At 65.2% G+C, this 17,601-nt stretch overlaps 1 protein-coding gene across 23 annotated transcripts in view; it reads left to right on the top strand.

The window, feature by feature from the left end:
- The window catches only part of KIF1A (kinesin family member 1A), an 87,805-nt gene that overhangs the window by 41,720 nt on the left and 28,484 nt on the right, over positions 1–17,601 (top strand). For 13 of the 23 annotated variants that reach the window (XM_005205062.5, XM_005205061.5, XM_059885307.1 and 10 more), the window contains 10 exons: positions 1,706–1,785; positions 2,037–2,143; positions 2,984–3,067; positions 6,561–6,741; positions 6,813–6,885; positions 7,027–7,120; positions 7,875–8,023; positions 8,496–8,674; positions 9,917–10,054; positions 16,926–17,044. In XM_005205062.5, the coding sequence (XP_005205119.1) occupies positions 1,706–1,785; positions 2,037–2,143; positions 2,984–3,067; positions 6,561–6,741; positions 6,813–6,885; positions 7,027–7,120; positions 7,875–8,023; positions 8,496–8,674; positions 9,917–10,054; positions 16,926–17,044 (1,204 nt within the window). Of the gene's footprint in view, positions 1–1,705; positions 1,786–2,036; positions 2,144–2,983; positions 3,068–6,560; positions 6,742–6,812; positions 6,886–7,026; positions 7,121–7,874; positions 8,024–8,495; positions 8,675–9,916; positions 10,055–10,745; positions 11,013–16,925; positions 17,045–17,601 lie in introns of all 23 variants that reach the window. The other 10 variants (XM_010803931.4, XM_059885299.1, XM_005205058.5 and 7 more) reach the window with 1 other exon arrangement.

The raw sequence follows: 17,601 nt of genomic DNA, 5'->3' as shown, positions 1-17,601 counted from the left end.
AGCCCCACCCCCTGTTCTGTAACTCAAGTGGGGCAGAGCATGAGCACTGGGGAAAAGTCTCTGTGGTTCTAGAACACAGACCCCCCCTCCTCTGCCAAAGATCGCTAGACCCTTAGAGCCCTTAGGAGCCGCGCTTCAGGCCCGGAAGCCTTCCTGGAGGCAGTGGCAGCCCGCTGTGGCCCCAGCACAGGATTCCTCAGGCCCTGGCCCTGCCGCTTCTTTAGCAAGGGAGTGCCTGGCTGACTTTTTATCTCACAAAAGGGCTTCTGTGTTTGCCTGTCTTGGAGCTGGCGGCACATGAAGCCAGTGCTGTGCCGCTGGGGCCCCAAGGGAAGAGGAGAACGGGGCACCTGTGTGAGGGCTCATCCCTCAGGGTGGCTGCTCCCTGGGGACAAAGCTGGGCCCCCCTCAGGCTGTGTCTGCACCCCGCCCGCTAGCCAGGGAGCAGCACGTGTGGAGGCCCAGAGGCAGGAGGGAGGGTGCCTGGGGCCATGGGGCCCTGGGCGGGGGGCAGTGGCGCCCTGGGGGTGCTTCACATCTGTCCAGATAGGCTTTTAGTTTTGTTTGGGATTCATTACATGTGGCAGGGCGCCCTGTCCATGGGAGGGGTGCCTTGTCCCTCGTGGGGGGTGGCGCTCTGTCCCTGGGAGAGTGCTCATGGGAGGATGCCCCATCCCTGGGGGATGCCCCGTCCCTGGGGGGTGCCCTGGGAAGTGTGCAGAGCTGGGGTACAGGGTACACAGGCCCTCGGGGCACCAGTTGCGCAGTCTTTTGGCTTTGTTGGTGGCAGAGGGATTTGTTGGTGGCACAGGCCTGGACACTGACCAGGAGGGGGCTGGCCCTGGAGACTGCCCCAGATGTCTCCTCTGGAGACGCGCAGGACACTCTCCCGGGAACAGGGTGGCTGGAGATGGTCTGTCCTGTGTCTGATGACCAGGTCGCCCTGACCCTGTGCTGAGTACTGAGGGGCCCCAGGGGTTTGTACTGAGGGTGTGGACAGCTGGCCCCAAGGAGTCAGGTGGGAAGCGGAAAGCTGTCCAGCCTCGCCATGCTGCAGAGTCCTTGCCGGGACGGGGTGGAGGTCGGGAAGTATTGGGGCCCAGAGAGCCTGAGGGAGAGCAGAGGAGGAGGGGCGGAGCCTGCCGTGGCTGCTCTGGGCACAGGGTGGGCAGTGCTTAGACAGGGCCATGGGGGAGGCACTCCCCTTGGCCGTGACTCGCGCTCTGGTAGACCCCTGGTGAGGACAGGTTGGGGGCGTCCGACCCGGCTGGCTCACAGCCTCTCTGCTTCTCGGCCTCCAGGTCCCAAGCCCCCCTGCCTGGCACCCTCGCCCCCTTCCTGGCTCCTGGGTCCCCCTGGGGCCTCAGCCCCTGGGTTGGGATGGGGACCTCTGGTCCTGTTTTAGTGGAGGACTGGGCCCAGGCCCCACGGAGCCCAGGCTTGCCCTGCACATCCAAGCCCCGCGCGCCTCCAGTGCTCAGAGCTGGACTCCCAGCCCCTCCAGAGGTCCAGCGTCCCTGAGTGCTACCCCCAAGGCTCTGGGGTTCCCATCAGAGTCTCCCCCCGTCCTCTAGGCCAAACTAGGGGACACTGTGTCCCCATGAGGCCGGGCCTAGGGCTGGTGGTCCCAGGCAGAGAGAGGGCAGCAGGTGGCCAGGGCCAGGCTCCTGCCCTCCCCAAGAGAGGTGACCCCCTGTCTTCCCAGACGCCACATCTGGTCAACCTGAATGAGGACCCGCTCATGTCCGAGTGCCTGCTCTACTACATCAAGGATGGGATCACCAGGTGGGGGTCGGCAGGGCACAGGGAGGGCAGGGCGCGGGGAGGGGTGCTGGTGGCGACACTGCGGGCCCCTCTGGGCAGTGCGGCTCCCCGTGGCCAGGCCGTGTCGGGGGGTAACCCGTGCCCCTACTTGTGTGCTCTCCAGCCGTTCCCTGTAAGGGCTGGGCATCCAGGAGGCTGTGGGGGGTGGCGTGGGCCGGGGGGCGGCATCACGGTGTGCTGGGCCTGCGGTGCTGACAGCCAACTGCACGCAGGGTGGGCCGGGAGGACGCGGAGAAGCGGCAGGACATTGTTCTGAGCGGGCACTTCATCAAGGAGGAGCACTGTGTCTTCCGGAGCGACTCATGTGGGGGAAGTGAAGGTACCACCTCCCCCGCTCTGGCTTCCTAGTCAGTACTAGGAACCACCCCGGTTCTAAAGGTGCTTGGACAGTTGGGCTGGGGACCCAGGGCTCCCTCCTCAGATGGGGGGGGCCAGTCGGGGCATTCACAGGTGGGAGGGCAGTGAGCCCAGGTCAAGGGGACAACTGTTCTCAGGCCGCAGCTTCCCGCGGGCTGGGAATGGCCATCTGTCCATCTCCCTGGCCGGCCTGCCCTTGGGTCTCCGTCACCGCTGCAGTCTTCCTTTTTGAGGAGGTACCTGCTGTCACAGCGGCCATGGCCCCCAAGCTCAGTGCACGCTCCCTGGTGGGCATCTGGCCAGCCTCGGGGCTGCAGACCACTGACCTCTCTGTGATCGGGCCACTTCAGGGTGGTGGCCGTAAGCTGTTTTGAGGACATTGGTTCTCCCACAATTCTGTCCCCAAAGCTCTCCCTGCCCTCGGGGGGTAGACACAAAGACAGGAGGGGCTCTGGGACTCCAGCACCGTCCCTCCTGGAGACCCCGTAGGGCAGGGTGGGTGCCCGGCATGGCCTCCCTGGCTCTGACTTGGGGTCCAAGAGCCTCCCTGCTGGGTGTCACCTCCCTTGCCTGTGAGGGGCTGAGATGCCCCACCGGCTTCTTTGAGGCCAAGTCGAGGTGCCGCAGAAAGGAGGCACCTGTGGGGGGCCACAGTTGGGTGCCAGGTGCCCAGGTAGGTCGAGCCCCCCTCCACCCTGAGAGCTTGCTGGACTCGCACTGAGTCCAGTTTGCTGGACTCAGTGAAACAGCCATGGTGACAGCCCCTCACAGTCCTCCTCTCTGTCCCTTACCTGTCCTGTAGCTGTGGTGACCCTAGAGCCCTGTGAAGGGGCGGACACCTATGTCAATGGCAAGAAAGTCACGGAGCCCAGCGTCCTGCGGTCAGGTACAGTGGTGGGGGGGGTCGCCCCACTCCCCACGCCTATGCACCCCTGCTCCCAGGCTGTGGGGCTGCAGGCACCTGGCCAGCTCATAGGCACCCCGGCTGCACCGTAGGGTTGGAGGTGGTGGGCTGAAGGCTGTTGGCGGCAGCGCTGAGGTGGAACTCCACGAGGGGCCCTGTCCCAGAGCCCTGGCGGGATGGTGGGGAGCCTTGGTAGAGCAGCCACCGGGGTGTGGGCTGCACGACCCCCACACCCTGGCCACCTGGCTGGGCCTCGTGCCCTGGTGTTATAAAACATGCAGGAGGAAGATGTATGTACACACACACACAGACGTGTATATACTGCTGTATCTGTCTACCCATCTACCGAGGGACTTATTCCATGGAATTGGCTCGGGAGGTAGTGGGGGCTGGACAGACAGGTCTGCAATCTGCAGGTGAAACTTTCTCCTCAGGGACGTCTCTGTTTAGCTCTTAAGGCCTTTTCCCAAGGGGCGAGGCCCATCACATCCTGTGGGTGGTCTCCTGTCCTGAGGTCACGTGATTGGAGGTACCACCTCAGCTACAGACGTTCCCCCACCCCAGCAGCACTTACATCAGTGCCCGAGCACACCACTGGGTCCGCTCCCTGGCCAAGCTGACACATGGACAGACTGTCATGTCACCGTGTCTGGGTGACATATGGACAGACCATCATGTCACCATGTCCGGGTGACACGAGACAGACTGTCATGTCACCTTGTCCGGGTGACACACGAGACAGACTGTCATGTCACCGTGTCCGGGTGACACACAAGACGGACTGTCATGTCACCATGTCTGGGTGACACATGAGACGGACTGTCATATCACTGTGTCCAGGTGACACATGAGACAGACTGTCATGTCACCGTGTCTGGGTGACACACGAGATGGACTGTCATGTCACCGTGTCCAGGTGACACATGAGACAGACTGTCATGTCACCGTGTCTGGGTGACACATGAGACAGTCATGTTACTATGTCCAGGTGACACATGAGACAGACTGTCATGTCACTGTGTCTGGGTGACACATGAGACGGACTGTCATGTCACCGTGTCTGGGTGAAACATGAGACGGACTGTCATGTCACCTGACACATGAGACAGACTGTCATGTCACCATGTCTGGGTGACACATGAGATGGACTGTCATGTCACCGTGTCCAGGTGACACATGAGACAGTCATGTTACTATGTCCAGGTGACACATGAGACAGACTGTCATGTCACCGTGTCTGGGTGACACATGAGACAGACTGTCATGTCACCGTGTCTGGGTGAAACATGAGACGGACTGTCATGTCACCTGACACATGAGACAGACTGTCATGTAACCATGTCCGGGTGACACGAGACGGACTGTCATGTCACCTGACACATGAGACAGACTGTCATGTCACCATGTCTGGGTGACACACGAGATGGACTGTCATGTCACCGTGTCCGGGTGACACACGAGATGGACTGTCATGTCACCGTGTCCGGGTGACACATGAGACAGTCATGTTACTATGTCCAGGTGACACATGAGATGGACTGTCATGTCACCGTGTCTGGGTGACACATGAGAAGGACGTTGTGTCACCGTGTCTGGGTGACACACGAGACAGACTGTCATGTCACCGTGTCTGGGTGACACATGAGACAGTCGTGTTACTATGTCCAGGTGACACGTGAGACAGACCGTCATGTCACCGTGTCTGGGTGACACATGAGATGAACTGTCATGTCACCGTGTCCGGGTGAAACATGAGACGGACTGTCATGTCACCTGACACATGAGACGGACTGTCATGTCACCATGTCTGGGTGACACACGAGATGGACTGTCATGTCACCGTGTCCGGGTGACACATGAGACAGTCATGTTACTATGTCCAGGTGACACATGAGATGGACTGTCATGTCACCGTGTCTGGGTGACACATGAGAAGGACGTTGTGTCACCGTGTCTGGGTGACACACGAGACAGACTGTCATGTCACCGTGTCTGGGTGACACATGAGACAGTCATGTTACTATGTCCAGGTGACACGTGAGACAGACCGTCATGTCACCGTGTCTGGGTGACACATGAGATGAACTGTCATGTCACCGTGTCCGGGTGAAACATGAGACGGACTGTCATGTCACCTGACACATGAAACGGACTGTCATGTCACCATGTCTGGGTGACACATGAGATGGACTGTCATGTCACTGTGTCCAGGTGAAACATGAGATGGACTGTCATGTCACCTGACACATGAGACGGACTGTCATGTCACTCTGTCCAGGTGACTTTCTAAGAACGAAGAGACTTTCCCTGGCTCTGCACCCCAGCAGAACTGACACATAAGACAAACTGTTGTATCACTGTGTCTGGGTGACTTTGCTGTGAACGAGGGCACTTTCCCTGGCTCCGCTGACACATAAGACAGACCGTTGTGTCACCATTTCTGGTGACTCTGCTAAGAACGAAGGGACTCTCCCTCTGCCCCAGCTGGGGTTACAGAGGGAACACCCCCAGCCTGACATCCAGACCTCTCTGGCTGCTCCAAACGGCCCTCCGTGCCTTTGTGGTCCTGGCATGCTTTGAAGGGGGACGCACCACACATCCTGGACCCAGGGGCCTAATGGGGCCGCCCGTGGCCGGCATCCTCGCTTGGTTGAGCCAGGCAAGGTCAGGTCCAGAGAGCAGTTTCTGTCTCCCTTGTCACTTCAGGATCAGTGCCTGCAGGCTCAGGGCAGGGCCTAGGCTGGGAGGGGAGCGGAACTCAGGGGCTGGAGGAGGAGCTGCCTGCAGGCTGGGGGCCTCTTGTGGGGAGTGGGACTGAGCCGGGTTTGCATGCCCCAGAGTAGAGCTGTGATTCCTGGAGAAAGTCAGAAGGAAACTAGGCGGTTCATAGAGACCCCTGCCTCCAGGCAGGATAGTCCCGGGATGGCTGGCACTGCCCTGGGGGCACTTGTGTGCCTTGGGAGGGTCCTGCCGACAGGGTGGAGCCTGGCTCTGGAAACATGCCGGCCCCTGCTCTGCTGCCATTCAGGGGACAGCCAGGAAGGGAAGTGCCCGGCAGAGGGGCCAAGCCTAGCCCTCAGATGGGGGGTGCCGCGCCCAGGGCATGGGACAGGAGGCCAGGCTGTCCTGGGAGTTGCATGTGCGGGGTTGTGGAGAGGATGGGATGGTGGAGACACCCCACGACTATTCTCAAACATCACTGCTGCTGGGAGGAGCGGGGCCCAGGGGAGGCTCAGGGAGCATGAGGAGGCTCTCGTTCAGGTCCTGGTAGGGGAGGAGGCCATCCCGCAGGGGACAGGTGAGGGGGATGCTGGTCAGAGGAGACAGTGGGCTGGCTCCTGGATAACTGGGGGCCCCCTGTGGAGGGTGACGCTGGGACCCCGGAGGGACTCCTCCCCTTTCCCCTCCCCTCCCCTGAGGCCCCCCAGACCAAAGCTTCTCCAGCTCGGGCCTCGGCCCTGTCCCCGTCCCCCAGGAAACCGCATCATCATGGGCAAGAGCCACGTGTTCCGGTTCAACCACCCTGAGCAGGCGCGTCAGGAGCGCGAGCGCACGCCCTGCGCAGAGACGCCGGCCGAGCCCGTGGACTGGGCCTTCGCCCAGCGCGAGCTGCTGGAGAAGCAGGGCATTGACATGAAGCAGGAGATGGAGCAGAGGTGGGCGGGACTGCCCCTCCCAGTCCCCTGCCGCCCGCCCCATGCCCCACACTCACGCACTGCTCTTACAGGCTCCAGGAGCTGGAGGACCAGTACCGCCGGGAGCGCGAGGAGGCCACCTACCTGCTGGAGCAGCAGCGGCTGGTGAGGCGCCCCCACCCCGGGTCCCCGCTCCCCCAGCCCTTCGCTCAGCCTCCGGAGCTGGCCCGGGGGGGCCGTGTCCGGCGGGGAGGGCCACAGGCGGCTGGTCTCCGCGTGGAGCCACAGGCGCGCTTCTGTGCCCAGGACTACGAGAGCAAACTGGAGGCCCTGCAGAAGCAGATGGACTCCAGGTACTATCCCGAGGTGAACGAGGAGGAGGAGGAGCCGGAGGACGAAGGTGAGGGGTCGTGTCCGGCGCAGGGGCGAGTGGGGTCTGCCTGGGGCTGGGGAGGGGTCTCCCTGAGGAGATGGGCCTGGAGCCACTCCCTGCAGGTCGGCTGGTCTGCATCTTTGCCCGGGGGACCCCGATCTGCAGGCAGGATTTGGGAGGCCGTGCTGCAGCAGGAAGGCACCTGTGCACGCACACATACACACTTGTGCACACACGTGCAGTTCTGGGGGAGGCAGCCTGGAGCACGAGGAGGACGGGGCGGGGTCCCGTGCGGGCACCTTGCGTCCACCCGGCCTGTCTTGCCCGAGGGGCGCTAGCGCTCCTCCCGGATCAAGGTCTCTGCTCGGTTTGGGAGCGTTTGCCTGGGCGGCCCACTGCTGACCGCAGCTGCCGGGCGGAGGACCGCCCGCAGGCAGGGTTCACATCCAGCTCAGCCTTGGGTCAGCTGGTTGGCCCTTTCGCGGATGTGACCTGGACACCCTTGTCTGGACTCGTCTACCTGGGTGGAGGGCAGGGTGCCAGGCCGCAGCCCGTTTTCCTGCCCCCGCCCCACTGCTGCCCCCAGTCCTTGCTGAGCTCCGGCCTGACTCTCAGGCCCTCGAGCTCACGGCGGGGGTGCGGCGGTCCCTCTGGGGCCCGAGGGCCGCTCCCCGAGGCAGCTCTCCCTGCCCGATCCCTTCCCGAGCACCCAGACAGTTGGTGTGACCCTGGGGGCCCTGAGACCCCCGCCCCCATCGACCGGGCCTGCCTCTCCGCACAGTCCAGTGGACCGAGCGAGAGTGCGAGCTGGCACTGTGGGCCTTCCGGAAGTGGAAGTGGTACCAGTTCACATCATTGCGGGACCTGCTGTGGGGCAACGCCATCTTCCTCAAGGAGGCCAATGCCATCAGCGTGGAGCTCAAGAAGAAGGTGGGCCGGCCTCACCATGCCACGCCCCCGCCATGCCATGCCCTGCCCTGCCACGCCCCCGCCACGCCCATGCAGCCACGTTGATGCCACGCCCACGCCACACCCCTGTCACGCATGGCAGGCTCATGCCACGCCCTTGCCATGCCACACCACAGCCCATAGCAGGCCCTGCCGTGCCACACCACGCCACACCCTGCCATGACCCTGCCATGCCATGTCCCTTACACGCCACGCCCCACGTCCTGCTATGCCAAGCCCCCACCATGCCATCTGCACCGTCTGCCGTGCAGACCCCCAGCTGAGCGGCTCTGCCTCCCTAGGCTGAAAGGAGGCCAGTGCTGACCAAGGGGAGCGCGTAGGCAGGCTGGAGCGCAGGGGTAGTGGAGCTTCCTCTCCAGCCGCAGGAAGGAGGCTATTCCGGGGCTGGGCTCCACCTCCAGGGGCTGACAGGTGTCATCTTCACCGGGCACAGGTCCAGTTCCAGTTTGTCCTCCTCACGGACACACTCTACTCCCCGCTGCCACCTGACCTGCTGCCCCCGGAGGCCGCCAAAGACCGAGAGACTCGCCCCTTCCCGCGCACCATCGTGGCCGTGGAGGTCCAAGACCAGAAGAACGGGGCCACCCACTACTGGACGCTGGAGAAACTCAGGTGCGCAGGGGGCGGGGTGAACGCGGATGTCTGGCGGCTAGTTTTCCTGTTTCAGTGTCTTTAAATTGGAAGGAAGTACGCAGGATCCAGGCTTATGAAGGGATCTGTGTTCTGCTCTGCCAAAGCCAGGCTGAAGCTGGAGGAAGGGGTGGGTGAGGTGCTGGGGGGAGGAAGGCAGGTGCTCCTCTGCCTCGGGCGGAGCCTGGGCATGGCGGAGGGCAGGGCGGGTCCCCTGAGGACGGCCAGTCTGCCCTCCCCTCTGCCTCCAGGGCCCCACGCGCCCACCCTGCCGCATGCGCCTGACTCTTCCTGGGTGAAGGTGACTGGGCGGGGCTTTGCCTCAGGAGAAAAGTTTACTGTTGCTCAGCTTCCCCTGGAAGGAGGGACACCCGCATGCAGGGGAGGTGCAGGTGTTGGGGACGAAGGGGGGTCTCACTACGGCCTCTTCGAGGCGTTCGTGGGCATAGCTGGACAAGGTGAAGGGTGAGGACCGGCCGGTTAGAACAGTGCTGGAGGCTTGGGGCAGGGGCTGCCTGGTGGCCTGGCCCTGCACCCGGAGATTAGGGCAGGGGAACTGGCTGGTTGAGTGGGCTTGGGCCGGGTAAGGGGGTCTTTGCTGTGGGGAAAGGGTCTTCCCAGGCAGCGAGGCCCCAGAGACATCAGAACACTGTGAGACACAGGAAATGAAGAACACAGACGCAATCACACGTGCAGCCACGCACGTTCACACACGTGGTCCCGCTCACCCTCAAACGCAGGCACTTGCACACCAACCATGGATGTTCGCAGGCGCACCTGCCCCTGGCCTCCGAGCTGCAGCCACTCCTGGAAGATGAATGACCCCCCAGGCCCTTCCTGTTGCACCTGGGTCCCCCGAGGGAAATATCCCTCATGGGTGTCTCTCCCACGGCCTGCTGGTCTTCCAGGCTGATGACTTGGGAAATGCCTTGTTCCTCGTGTCCTATCACAACTCGTCCTTCGCTCAGCAGCTCCCGGGGCTCCGTGCTCGAGTCCGGGTCCCCCCCACCCTGGCTGGCCCCAGCCGCATCCTCTGCTGACACCCTGCAGCTGTCACTGGGGTTAACAGAAGTGTGTGGTGAACGTGTGTTGAACCGCAAGCCCCTTGCTCACCGTCAGCCGATTCCGAGGACTGTGGAGGGTCTGTCCGGCAAACGTGCTTGAGCCGAGGGCAACCCTGAGCAGGACGGTCTGCCCGGGCCCACGCTGACCTCTGCCCCGCAGGCAGCGGCTAGACCTGATGCGGGAGATGTATGACCGGGCGGCCGAGGTGCCCTCCAGCATCATCGAGGACTGTGACAACGTGGTGACCGGAGGAGACCCCTTCTACGACCGCTTCCCCTGGTTCCGGCTGGTGGGCAGGTGGGTGTCTGCCTCTGGACCGGGCTGAGAGATTGGGAGAAGACTGGTGGGTGACTGGGAGACTGGTGGGTGGCGGGGGCCTGGGCCCTGGCCCTGACACGAGGCGGGTGCTGGCCCTCCTCCATCCCGAATCCCCAACCCTGGTGCTCCCTGGTCTGAGTTCCCCCCCCAACCCCATCATCCTCTCCACACACCAGCGGGCGCTGATGGGGAGGGGGTCTCCGCATTGCCACCCACCTCAGCTTCGGGGCCATAGCCCTCAGGCGACACCTGTCCATGGGTGAGAATGGGGCTTGGTCGGGCCTTCTGGGTCAGCGGTGGGGCGTGAGTGCTCCCAGAGCCCAGAGTCCACGCCTGTTGTTCCTGCCTCCTGGGCTGGGGGCTGCACCCAGCCCCTGCCCCCCGCGGGGCGTGGTTTCTGAGGCTTCAGTATGGCCAAGACCTCGTCCATGCCCGGCCAGGACCATGCCTGCCAGGACGTGCCGGGACCTTCGGGGCTGCGCACCGTCCCCACGGGCGGGTGTGCGTGTCCACGCCTGGGGACGGCGCACCTGGGCCACCTCGTCTTTGGAGGCGGTGCCCTCGGTGGTCTCTGTGTCGGCCGGGCCACACGCGGCCGCCCGCCCGCCCCACCCCGCCGCCCCCGAGGAGCCGGTGTTAACTTCTCTCTGTCTTGTCGCACTAACCCCAGTTCAGTCGTCTCTGGCTGCAACAGCTATCCTCTTCTCAACACATGCATGAGCGAGCGCATGGCTGCTCTCACCCCCTCCCCCACCTTCTCGAGCCCCGACTCCGACGCCACCGAGCCTGCCGAGGAGCAGAGCGTGGGGGAGGAGGAGGAGGAGGAGGAGGAGGAGGAGGAGGAGGACCTGCAGGACGACGTCTTTCCGGAGCACGTGCTGTGCGACGGCCGGGACCCGTTTTACGACCGGCCCCCCCTGTTCAGTTTAGTAGGAAGGTTGGTGAGGTTGAGGACGGCATGCTGGGAAGGAACCAGCTCTTTTGCACAGGAGCACTGCTGTGGGCACCGTGGGCCACCGCAGGGCGCCGCTCTGGCGCGGGGGCAGGCAAGGGCTGGCCTCCCTGGGGAGCGAGTGAGGCCGCGAGTGCGCCCCTGGCCGTCCCGGGGAGGCCCAGCCGGGGAGGGTGGGGACCCAGTGACAGAGGAGGCAGGACGCCCCGGGGCACAGGCTCCACGCAGGGGGCCTGTCTCTGCAGAGAGGCCTCTGGAACCCCGGGGGGAGCCCCCACCCCCGTGCAGGGGGCTCGGGACGTTTGGAAAAGTGGGGGCAGGCATCCTTGCGCCCCCTCGCCCATCAGCTGAGGCTGCTGTCCCTCCTTCTGCTGTTTTCCAAAAGAGACAGAGGGTCCGGGTCTGCTCCCAGTGCCCCCCAGCCACCATCGTGGGAAGAGGAGCAGAACCTGGAGGAGGCCGTCGGGGGGCAGGGGGGTCTTGAAGGAAGGGCTGAGCCTGGCAGTGGGAGGGCCTCCCTCTGAAGCCCTGGGCAGCCTGGCCTCTCTCTGAGCCAGTCTCCATCTAAGATCGAGACCACCCCATCCCTCCTGACCTTCAGGCCGTCAGCACTGGAGACACGCTCCTGGCCTTGTGCCCTCCGGGGAGGTGCCCTTTCGTGGAGGAGAGGCAGGGATTAAGGGTTCCAGACAGGAGAGAGACCAGGTCCAGGAGGGGCACAGGGCTCGCCCTGCGGGCGGATGGGGCAAGCACAGTCCATCTGTGTTTCTGTCACACGGAACAGAAGCCAGGAAGAGAGGTCTAGAAACCTCGGCTCACAGAGACTGAATTTACACATTCTGTGTCTGCCGAGGTGGAAGATAGCTTCAACAGCAACCTTTGTAGGAGTCTGGGATTGCTTCCTGGGCTAGGCTCAGGGGAGGTTTTGGAAGTCTTGACCTTGGAGCGCCAGTGCTGAAGCGGTGGCGAGGCTGGCCCCCAGATAATGGGGTTTGTTCTGGGAGCCCTTGGGTGCAGCTGCTGAAGTGGAAGCCCTCTGGTTCCTCTGGGAAGGAAGCAGGCTCTCTTGAGGGGGTCGCGGATTTATTCTGACTCGGTCTCCCTGAGTGGGGGCTGCTGGCCCCCTGGCTCTCTCCTGAGATGCTCCAGACCAGCTTCCTGCCCTACTGACCCAAGCGAAGGTGTGACCCCCGGGGCTGGCCCCATGCGGCCTCTCAGAAAGCCCGGCTGCACAGGCCAGGGCAGCTGGGTGTCAGGCAGGTGTGGGGTCACTGGGAGAAATGGGGGTGGGTTCTTGCAGTCTCAGCCAGAAAGAGCTGGGTCCTTCCCACACTCCCCCCGTGATCTGGGATGTTACGAAACAACCAAAACCAAAGCCGCGCGAGAGGCCAGCTCCCCACGCGGCCGTCTGCGAGGGGCTTCATTTGGAAACGTCCTGATTTTTCTGGTTTGGCAAGAATTGGCTTTTCCCGCGCAGCAGCTGTGCAGGCCCAGCCCTGAGAAGGACCCGTGTGTGGTTCCCTTTATCCTTCTGGTAGCCGCTGGCTCTCTCTCCAAAGCTTAAGCGAAATTGGGGCGCCCACTCTTGCCTCCCTCCGGAAAGGCTTCCGTGGCCCCAGCATGCGTCTGCACCTCACCAATCTCGTGGTTAGCGCCGCCTCCTCCGCTCCCCCACGCTCCGCCCCAGCCCCCACCTCTGCCGCCCCCTCTGTCCCTGGCGGGTCTCAGCCTGCTTCAAGGTGCCCTCGCTTCCGAGCACGGGGTCCCGGCGGGGGCCTGCTCCGAGTCCAGGGTCAGCCTGCGTGCCGCTGCGCTGGGGGGTGGGGTGGGCTGGCCTGGGGTGAGGAGGTGGGCCTGAGGGCTCAGTCTCCCCCGAGATCCTCCCCGCCTGGACCTTCGCTCTCAGAAGGGGGTTGGGCAGGGGAGCCGCAGAGAGAGGAGGTGAGGGGCTGACCGTCTGGGATGGACGGTCCCGGGGAAGGAGGACAGGTGCCCCCTACTAAGTGTAGGATCCAGGATTCTGGGCAGAAAAGCGCTGGGCCGGTGAGGCCGAGCTCCCTGGGTGTGCTCTGCGGGCCAGGCTGCTCAGCCCGAGTGGTCTCCAGCAAGGCGTCAGGCCACCGTGTGCGGGTGGGCGCACTGTGGCCGGTGGGGTCCTCCTCACAGGGCCAGGCTGCTCCGGCCCCTGGGGTGGTGGGCGCTGCCGTTCACTTGGGCGTCTGGAGGGCCCGGCCTCTACCCCTCGAGCCCCACCCTCTCCCATCCGCGTCAGTTGGGGTGGGCCTGGGGTCTTCCTGCCCCGACCCTCGAGGCTGGTGCCGGCACCAGGGGCAGGGGCTGTCAGGCCCGGGGGTCCCTTCGGGGTAAAGGTGGTGTCATCGTCCTGGGGAGAGGGGCAGCTAGAAGAGAGGGTCCTGCCAGGCTGCCGTGCCCTCTGGAAGCCCTCGCCCAGGGCTGCGTCTGATACGTGTGCGAACCTGCCTGGTACCCCCAGAAGTGTGGGGACCAGAGCCCCCCACGGCCGGCAGTGAGGTTCAGAGAGGGCGAGCGTGGCCGTGGACTCGGGCGTCTTTTTCTCTGTGAAACCCCAACCTCCAGCCAGGGGGGCCCTTGAAGCCCCCAGCCCTGCTGTTTACCATACCCTAAGCGTCTGGGTTTTCTTTCCTTTCCGATGCGGGGAAATCCCGGAGATCGGGAGAGACTTGATTTGCCTAAAGAACCTTGAGTAAGCCGGTGGGCGCTGGGGTGCGGTGCCCACAGCCAGGAGCTGCCCCAGAGCCAGCCTGGTCCCGCCCCAGCCGAGCCCCCAGCCTTGCTGTCCCCTGGGCCTCCGTCTCCACCTGCGAGACGGGGTGCGGAAGCTGTGGTTCGCCAGCCCCAGCACCACTGCTTAGACCTCTGGTGCTGTGTTTGAGCCCCTAGAAAGACAACGCCCCCAGTCCAGCTGAGGCATGCCGTTGGGGAGGGAGCCCCAATGTCTGTGTTGAGGTGTGAGTAGAGGGGACCCCCGCCGCCTGCTGCGTGGTGCTGGGGGCTCCAGCGCCGGTCCGGGTGGGCCCACAGGGGCCGTCACACATGGTTTCTCCCCTGGAGCTTTCGGTGGCAGGCTGCCAGTGGGATGGTTTGAGCCTTAGGACTCACGGGGTGCGGCCCCCTTCGATGGGAGGGCCCTGTGGCAGGAGGCGCCCCCTGGAGACCGCAGGGGGCGCCCCCTGGAGACCGCAGGGGGCGCCCCCTGGAGACCGCAGGGGGCGCCCCCTGGAGACCGCAGGGGGCGTGTGCAGCCGCGGGGCCGTGGGGGAGCAGGGACGCCCGCCTGCCGCGGCCCTGCTGTGACTGCCTAGGACTGCCTAGGGCCTGGCCTCCATGGGCTCAGGAGCAAGAGGGTGACCTCCTTCCTCTCATTGCCCCTCAGGGTGGTCCCGGGTCCCCTGCAGGGTGCTGCAAGAGGCCATCAGGGAGCCGGGAGCCAGCGCCCGGGGGGCTGCCCCCTGAGCCTTCCAGGAGGCGGCCCCGAGCCTAGAGGGCCCTTCTGGCTGGTGGCCCTTGGACAGCCTGACGCTCTGCCTCAGGAAGGCATCATGCCCTCACTAGCCCACAACCGAGGCGGTGTGCCCTCCCCGTGGGTCCTCCTGTGGGTCCCTGCAGGGTGCAGGGGTGTGGGCAGGCCCCCCGCCCAGCGCCTGGGGCTCCAGGAAGTCTCCCAACCCTGCTTTCTGCAGAAGGCTGTGCCCAGGGGCAGGCAGGGCTGGAGGGCAGCGCTGACTGGGCCCCACACCTGGGGGCTGCCCCACCCAGTCCCCTCAGCCCTCTGGGGCAGGACGGGGTGGCTGGGCCTCAGGGGAGCAGAGCCGGCTCTGTGCCTGACTCCTTGCCTTGTGCTTCCCCTTCTGGACCCCGTGACTTGGCTCATTTCATGGTCGCCCCCCTCCCACCCCCGGTTTCCATCAGAGAAGCTGGGCCAGGAGCCCAGGTGCCTGGGAGGGGAGGCTCCCCGTCCTGTCCGAGGTGGGTGCTGGGCGATGCCCTCTGCGACTTGGGTGAGGCCTTCCATTCTCCGGGCTCCAGCGTCTCTTGCTGGCTTCTGCTTACCTGTGTAGTGGCCGGGGCAGTGGGCCTTAGTGCCCGCGTGCCCCCGGTTGGGCAGAGGTGCTCCTCATCCAGCGAGTGCATTGAAGGGAGAGGCCACGGGGCGTCCTCAGAGAGGCGTGTGCTGGGGAGGGGGCTTCCGCCTGCTGGAGGGCAGGGGGCTGCAATGGCAGGCCCTGGGAGGCTGCACCCTGGGGCGCCTGGGGCCCAGCTCAGCCTTCGGGGGCCCAGAAAGCAAAACCAGTCAACAGAGGTTGGGCCTACTGGTAAATTTGGGCCAATGGGGAGAGCTGTGCAGAAAGCGGCCCGGAGGCTGAGACGTGGGTGGCCGTGCAGAGGGAGCAGACAGACTGGGGTGTGAGGCCAGAACGGGGCTGGGCCCACAGCAGGGGTTGGGGCGCCTGTCGGATGCAAAGAGCTCTGAGGCTGCGATGGGTGGGGTCTGCTCAGGTCTCAGGTCCCCTCTGGCAGCCGTGGAGGCCATAGAGGAGGAGGGAGGCCAGGGCTGATGGGCCGGGTGATGGGTTTCAGAGAGACTCGAGGCAGAGCTGAGAAACAAGCGAGGATGGCGTGCAGGGTCCTGATCTCTGCCAGGGGAAGGCCGGCGGTGGCCAGGCTGGGAGCCCACCAGAGAGGGGACGCAGGGCCCTGGGGGCAGCCGTGCCCCCAGCCTGCGGCCACGGGGCTTGCAGAGCGGTGACCCCAGCCTGGATGAGGGGCGGGGCGACGGACGATGCACCTCTCCTCCTGTCCCCTAGCGCCCCCACCCCACCCAGACCACTGCCCAGACCCCCACCTCAACTGCCCGCACCTCTGTCCCCCCTGGGCCCCCTCACCCCACCCCCTGCACTTCCTCCCCAGCACCTCCCACCATCCGGCTCCAAATCCTGCCCCTCCGCCAGGACCACACCCTGAAGTCCCCCCACCCCCAGAGCTCAGGGTTGCCAGGTCTGTGCCTTTGGGCTGGAGTGGAGGGCAGAGCACAGCTGGAAACCAGGGTGCTCCCTCAAAGGGGGTCCCCCCGAGGAGGACACACCTCAAGGAGGGCACGTCCCCAAGGAGGGTGATCCCCCCAACGAGGGGGGTGTCCCCTGCAAGGAGGGCGCCCTGAACGGAAGGGAGTTGTGCTCACCTGCCCACCCGCGGGGCAGCACAGGCTCTGTCCTCCGCTGCCCGTGAGATCCCGCAGGTCGACCGGCTCAGGGAGGGGGTGCCACGGGGTGACGTGGCCTCTGGCCCGCCTGTCCTGGCACTAGCTGGGTGAACAGCTGAGCTGCCGGGAGAGGGGGGCTCTGGGCCCTGGGGCTGGTGGGGCCGTGCCAGGCAGTGCTGCTGCGTCTGGGGCATCCTCGGGGCTCCGTTCAGCCCTCCTCCGGGGCCCTGGCTGACGTCATGGAGCTCTCGCCCCTTGTGTTCCTGGAGAGGCTCACAGGGAGCCCTGAGCCGTCTTTCGCCATCTGAGGCCCTCTGTGGGGTCCGCGAGTGTCAGGGGCTCCTGGGAAATGGGCAGGGGAGACGGGGGCATCGGCACCAGCGTGAGGGTCGTAGGTCAGCGAGGCGGTCCCCAGTCGTCTTCCTTGAAGCAGGCTGAGCCCTCCTCCTCCCTGTCCTCTGCTCAGACCGCCCCCTCACCTCCGCGCCCTCCCGCCCCACTGCCTGTCCGCTCCTGCCCCCACCGCCCTGGCTGCCCCCGCCTGGCTGCCCGCTCCCCTCTGCTTCGCAGTGCTGTGTTGTGAGCCCGCCCTGCCGCCTCTGCCGCCGCCCGGCGCGGTGCCCAGTGGGCGGCGCTGATGGCGGCCTCTCCCCCAGGGCCTTCGTGTACCTCAGCAACCTGCTGTACCCCGTGCCGCTGGTGCACCGCGTGGCCGTCGTCAGCGAGAAGGGCGAGGTGAAGGGCTTCCTGCGCGTGGCCGTGCAGGCCATCTCAGGTGCGTGCAGGCGGCCCGGGCGGGGTCTGTCCCTCCTCCGACGGGGCCCCCGGGCTGGGGGAGGCCTCCGCAGCCTTGCGTGGTGGTCTGCGTGCAGCCAGCCTCCTCCGTCTCTCCCTGAGAGAGAAGCCCTGCTGCCCGGCACTCGGCTCGGGCCCCTGGGGCTCCTCCTGGTCATCTGGAGCCTTCAGAGCTGCGCCGGCCGAGCCCGGGGCTGGCTGAAACCCCTCCGGCTCGGGGCCCCCACCAGGCAGCCTGCAGACCCACCCTGTTGCAGAAGTGCCCCCCACGCCCCCACCGTGGTCTCAGCCCCAGGACGGGTGTGCAGACTCCAGCCCTTGGTCCCCCAGCCTTCCCGACTCCCCAGCACTGCCCCCTTTGGAGTGCGTGGCCGCTCGGGTGCAGACCTGTTTCCCCAGAGGCCGTGAGCCCCTGCCCACTGCCGGCCAGCTGGTCCAGCCCCCCACTGAGAAGCAGATGCCCCTCACTGCCCAGTCCCCTCCCGGCCGCCCCTCCGGGCTGAGGACAACCACCCCAAGGAGGGCTTCGGGTTTGCT

The sequence above is a fragment of the Bos taurus genome, chromosome 3 (assembly GCF_002263795.3).
Source record: "Bos taurus isolate L1 Dominette 01449 registration number 42190680 breed Hereford chromosome 3, ARS-UCD2.0, whole genome shotgun sequence".
Lineage (NCBI taxonomy): Eukaryota > Metazoa > Chordata > Mammalia > Artiodactyla > Bovidae > Bos > Bos taurus.
Note: the sequence above shows the minus strand (reverse complement) of the source record. Positions and strands in the feature narration are given on the sequence as shown.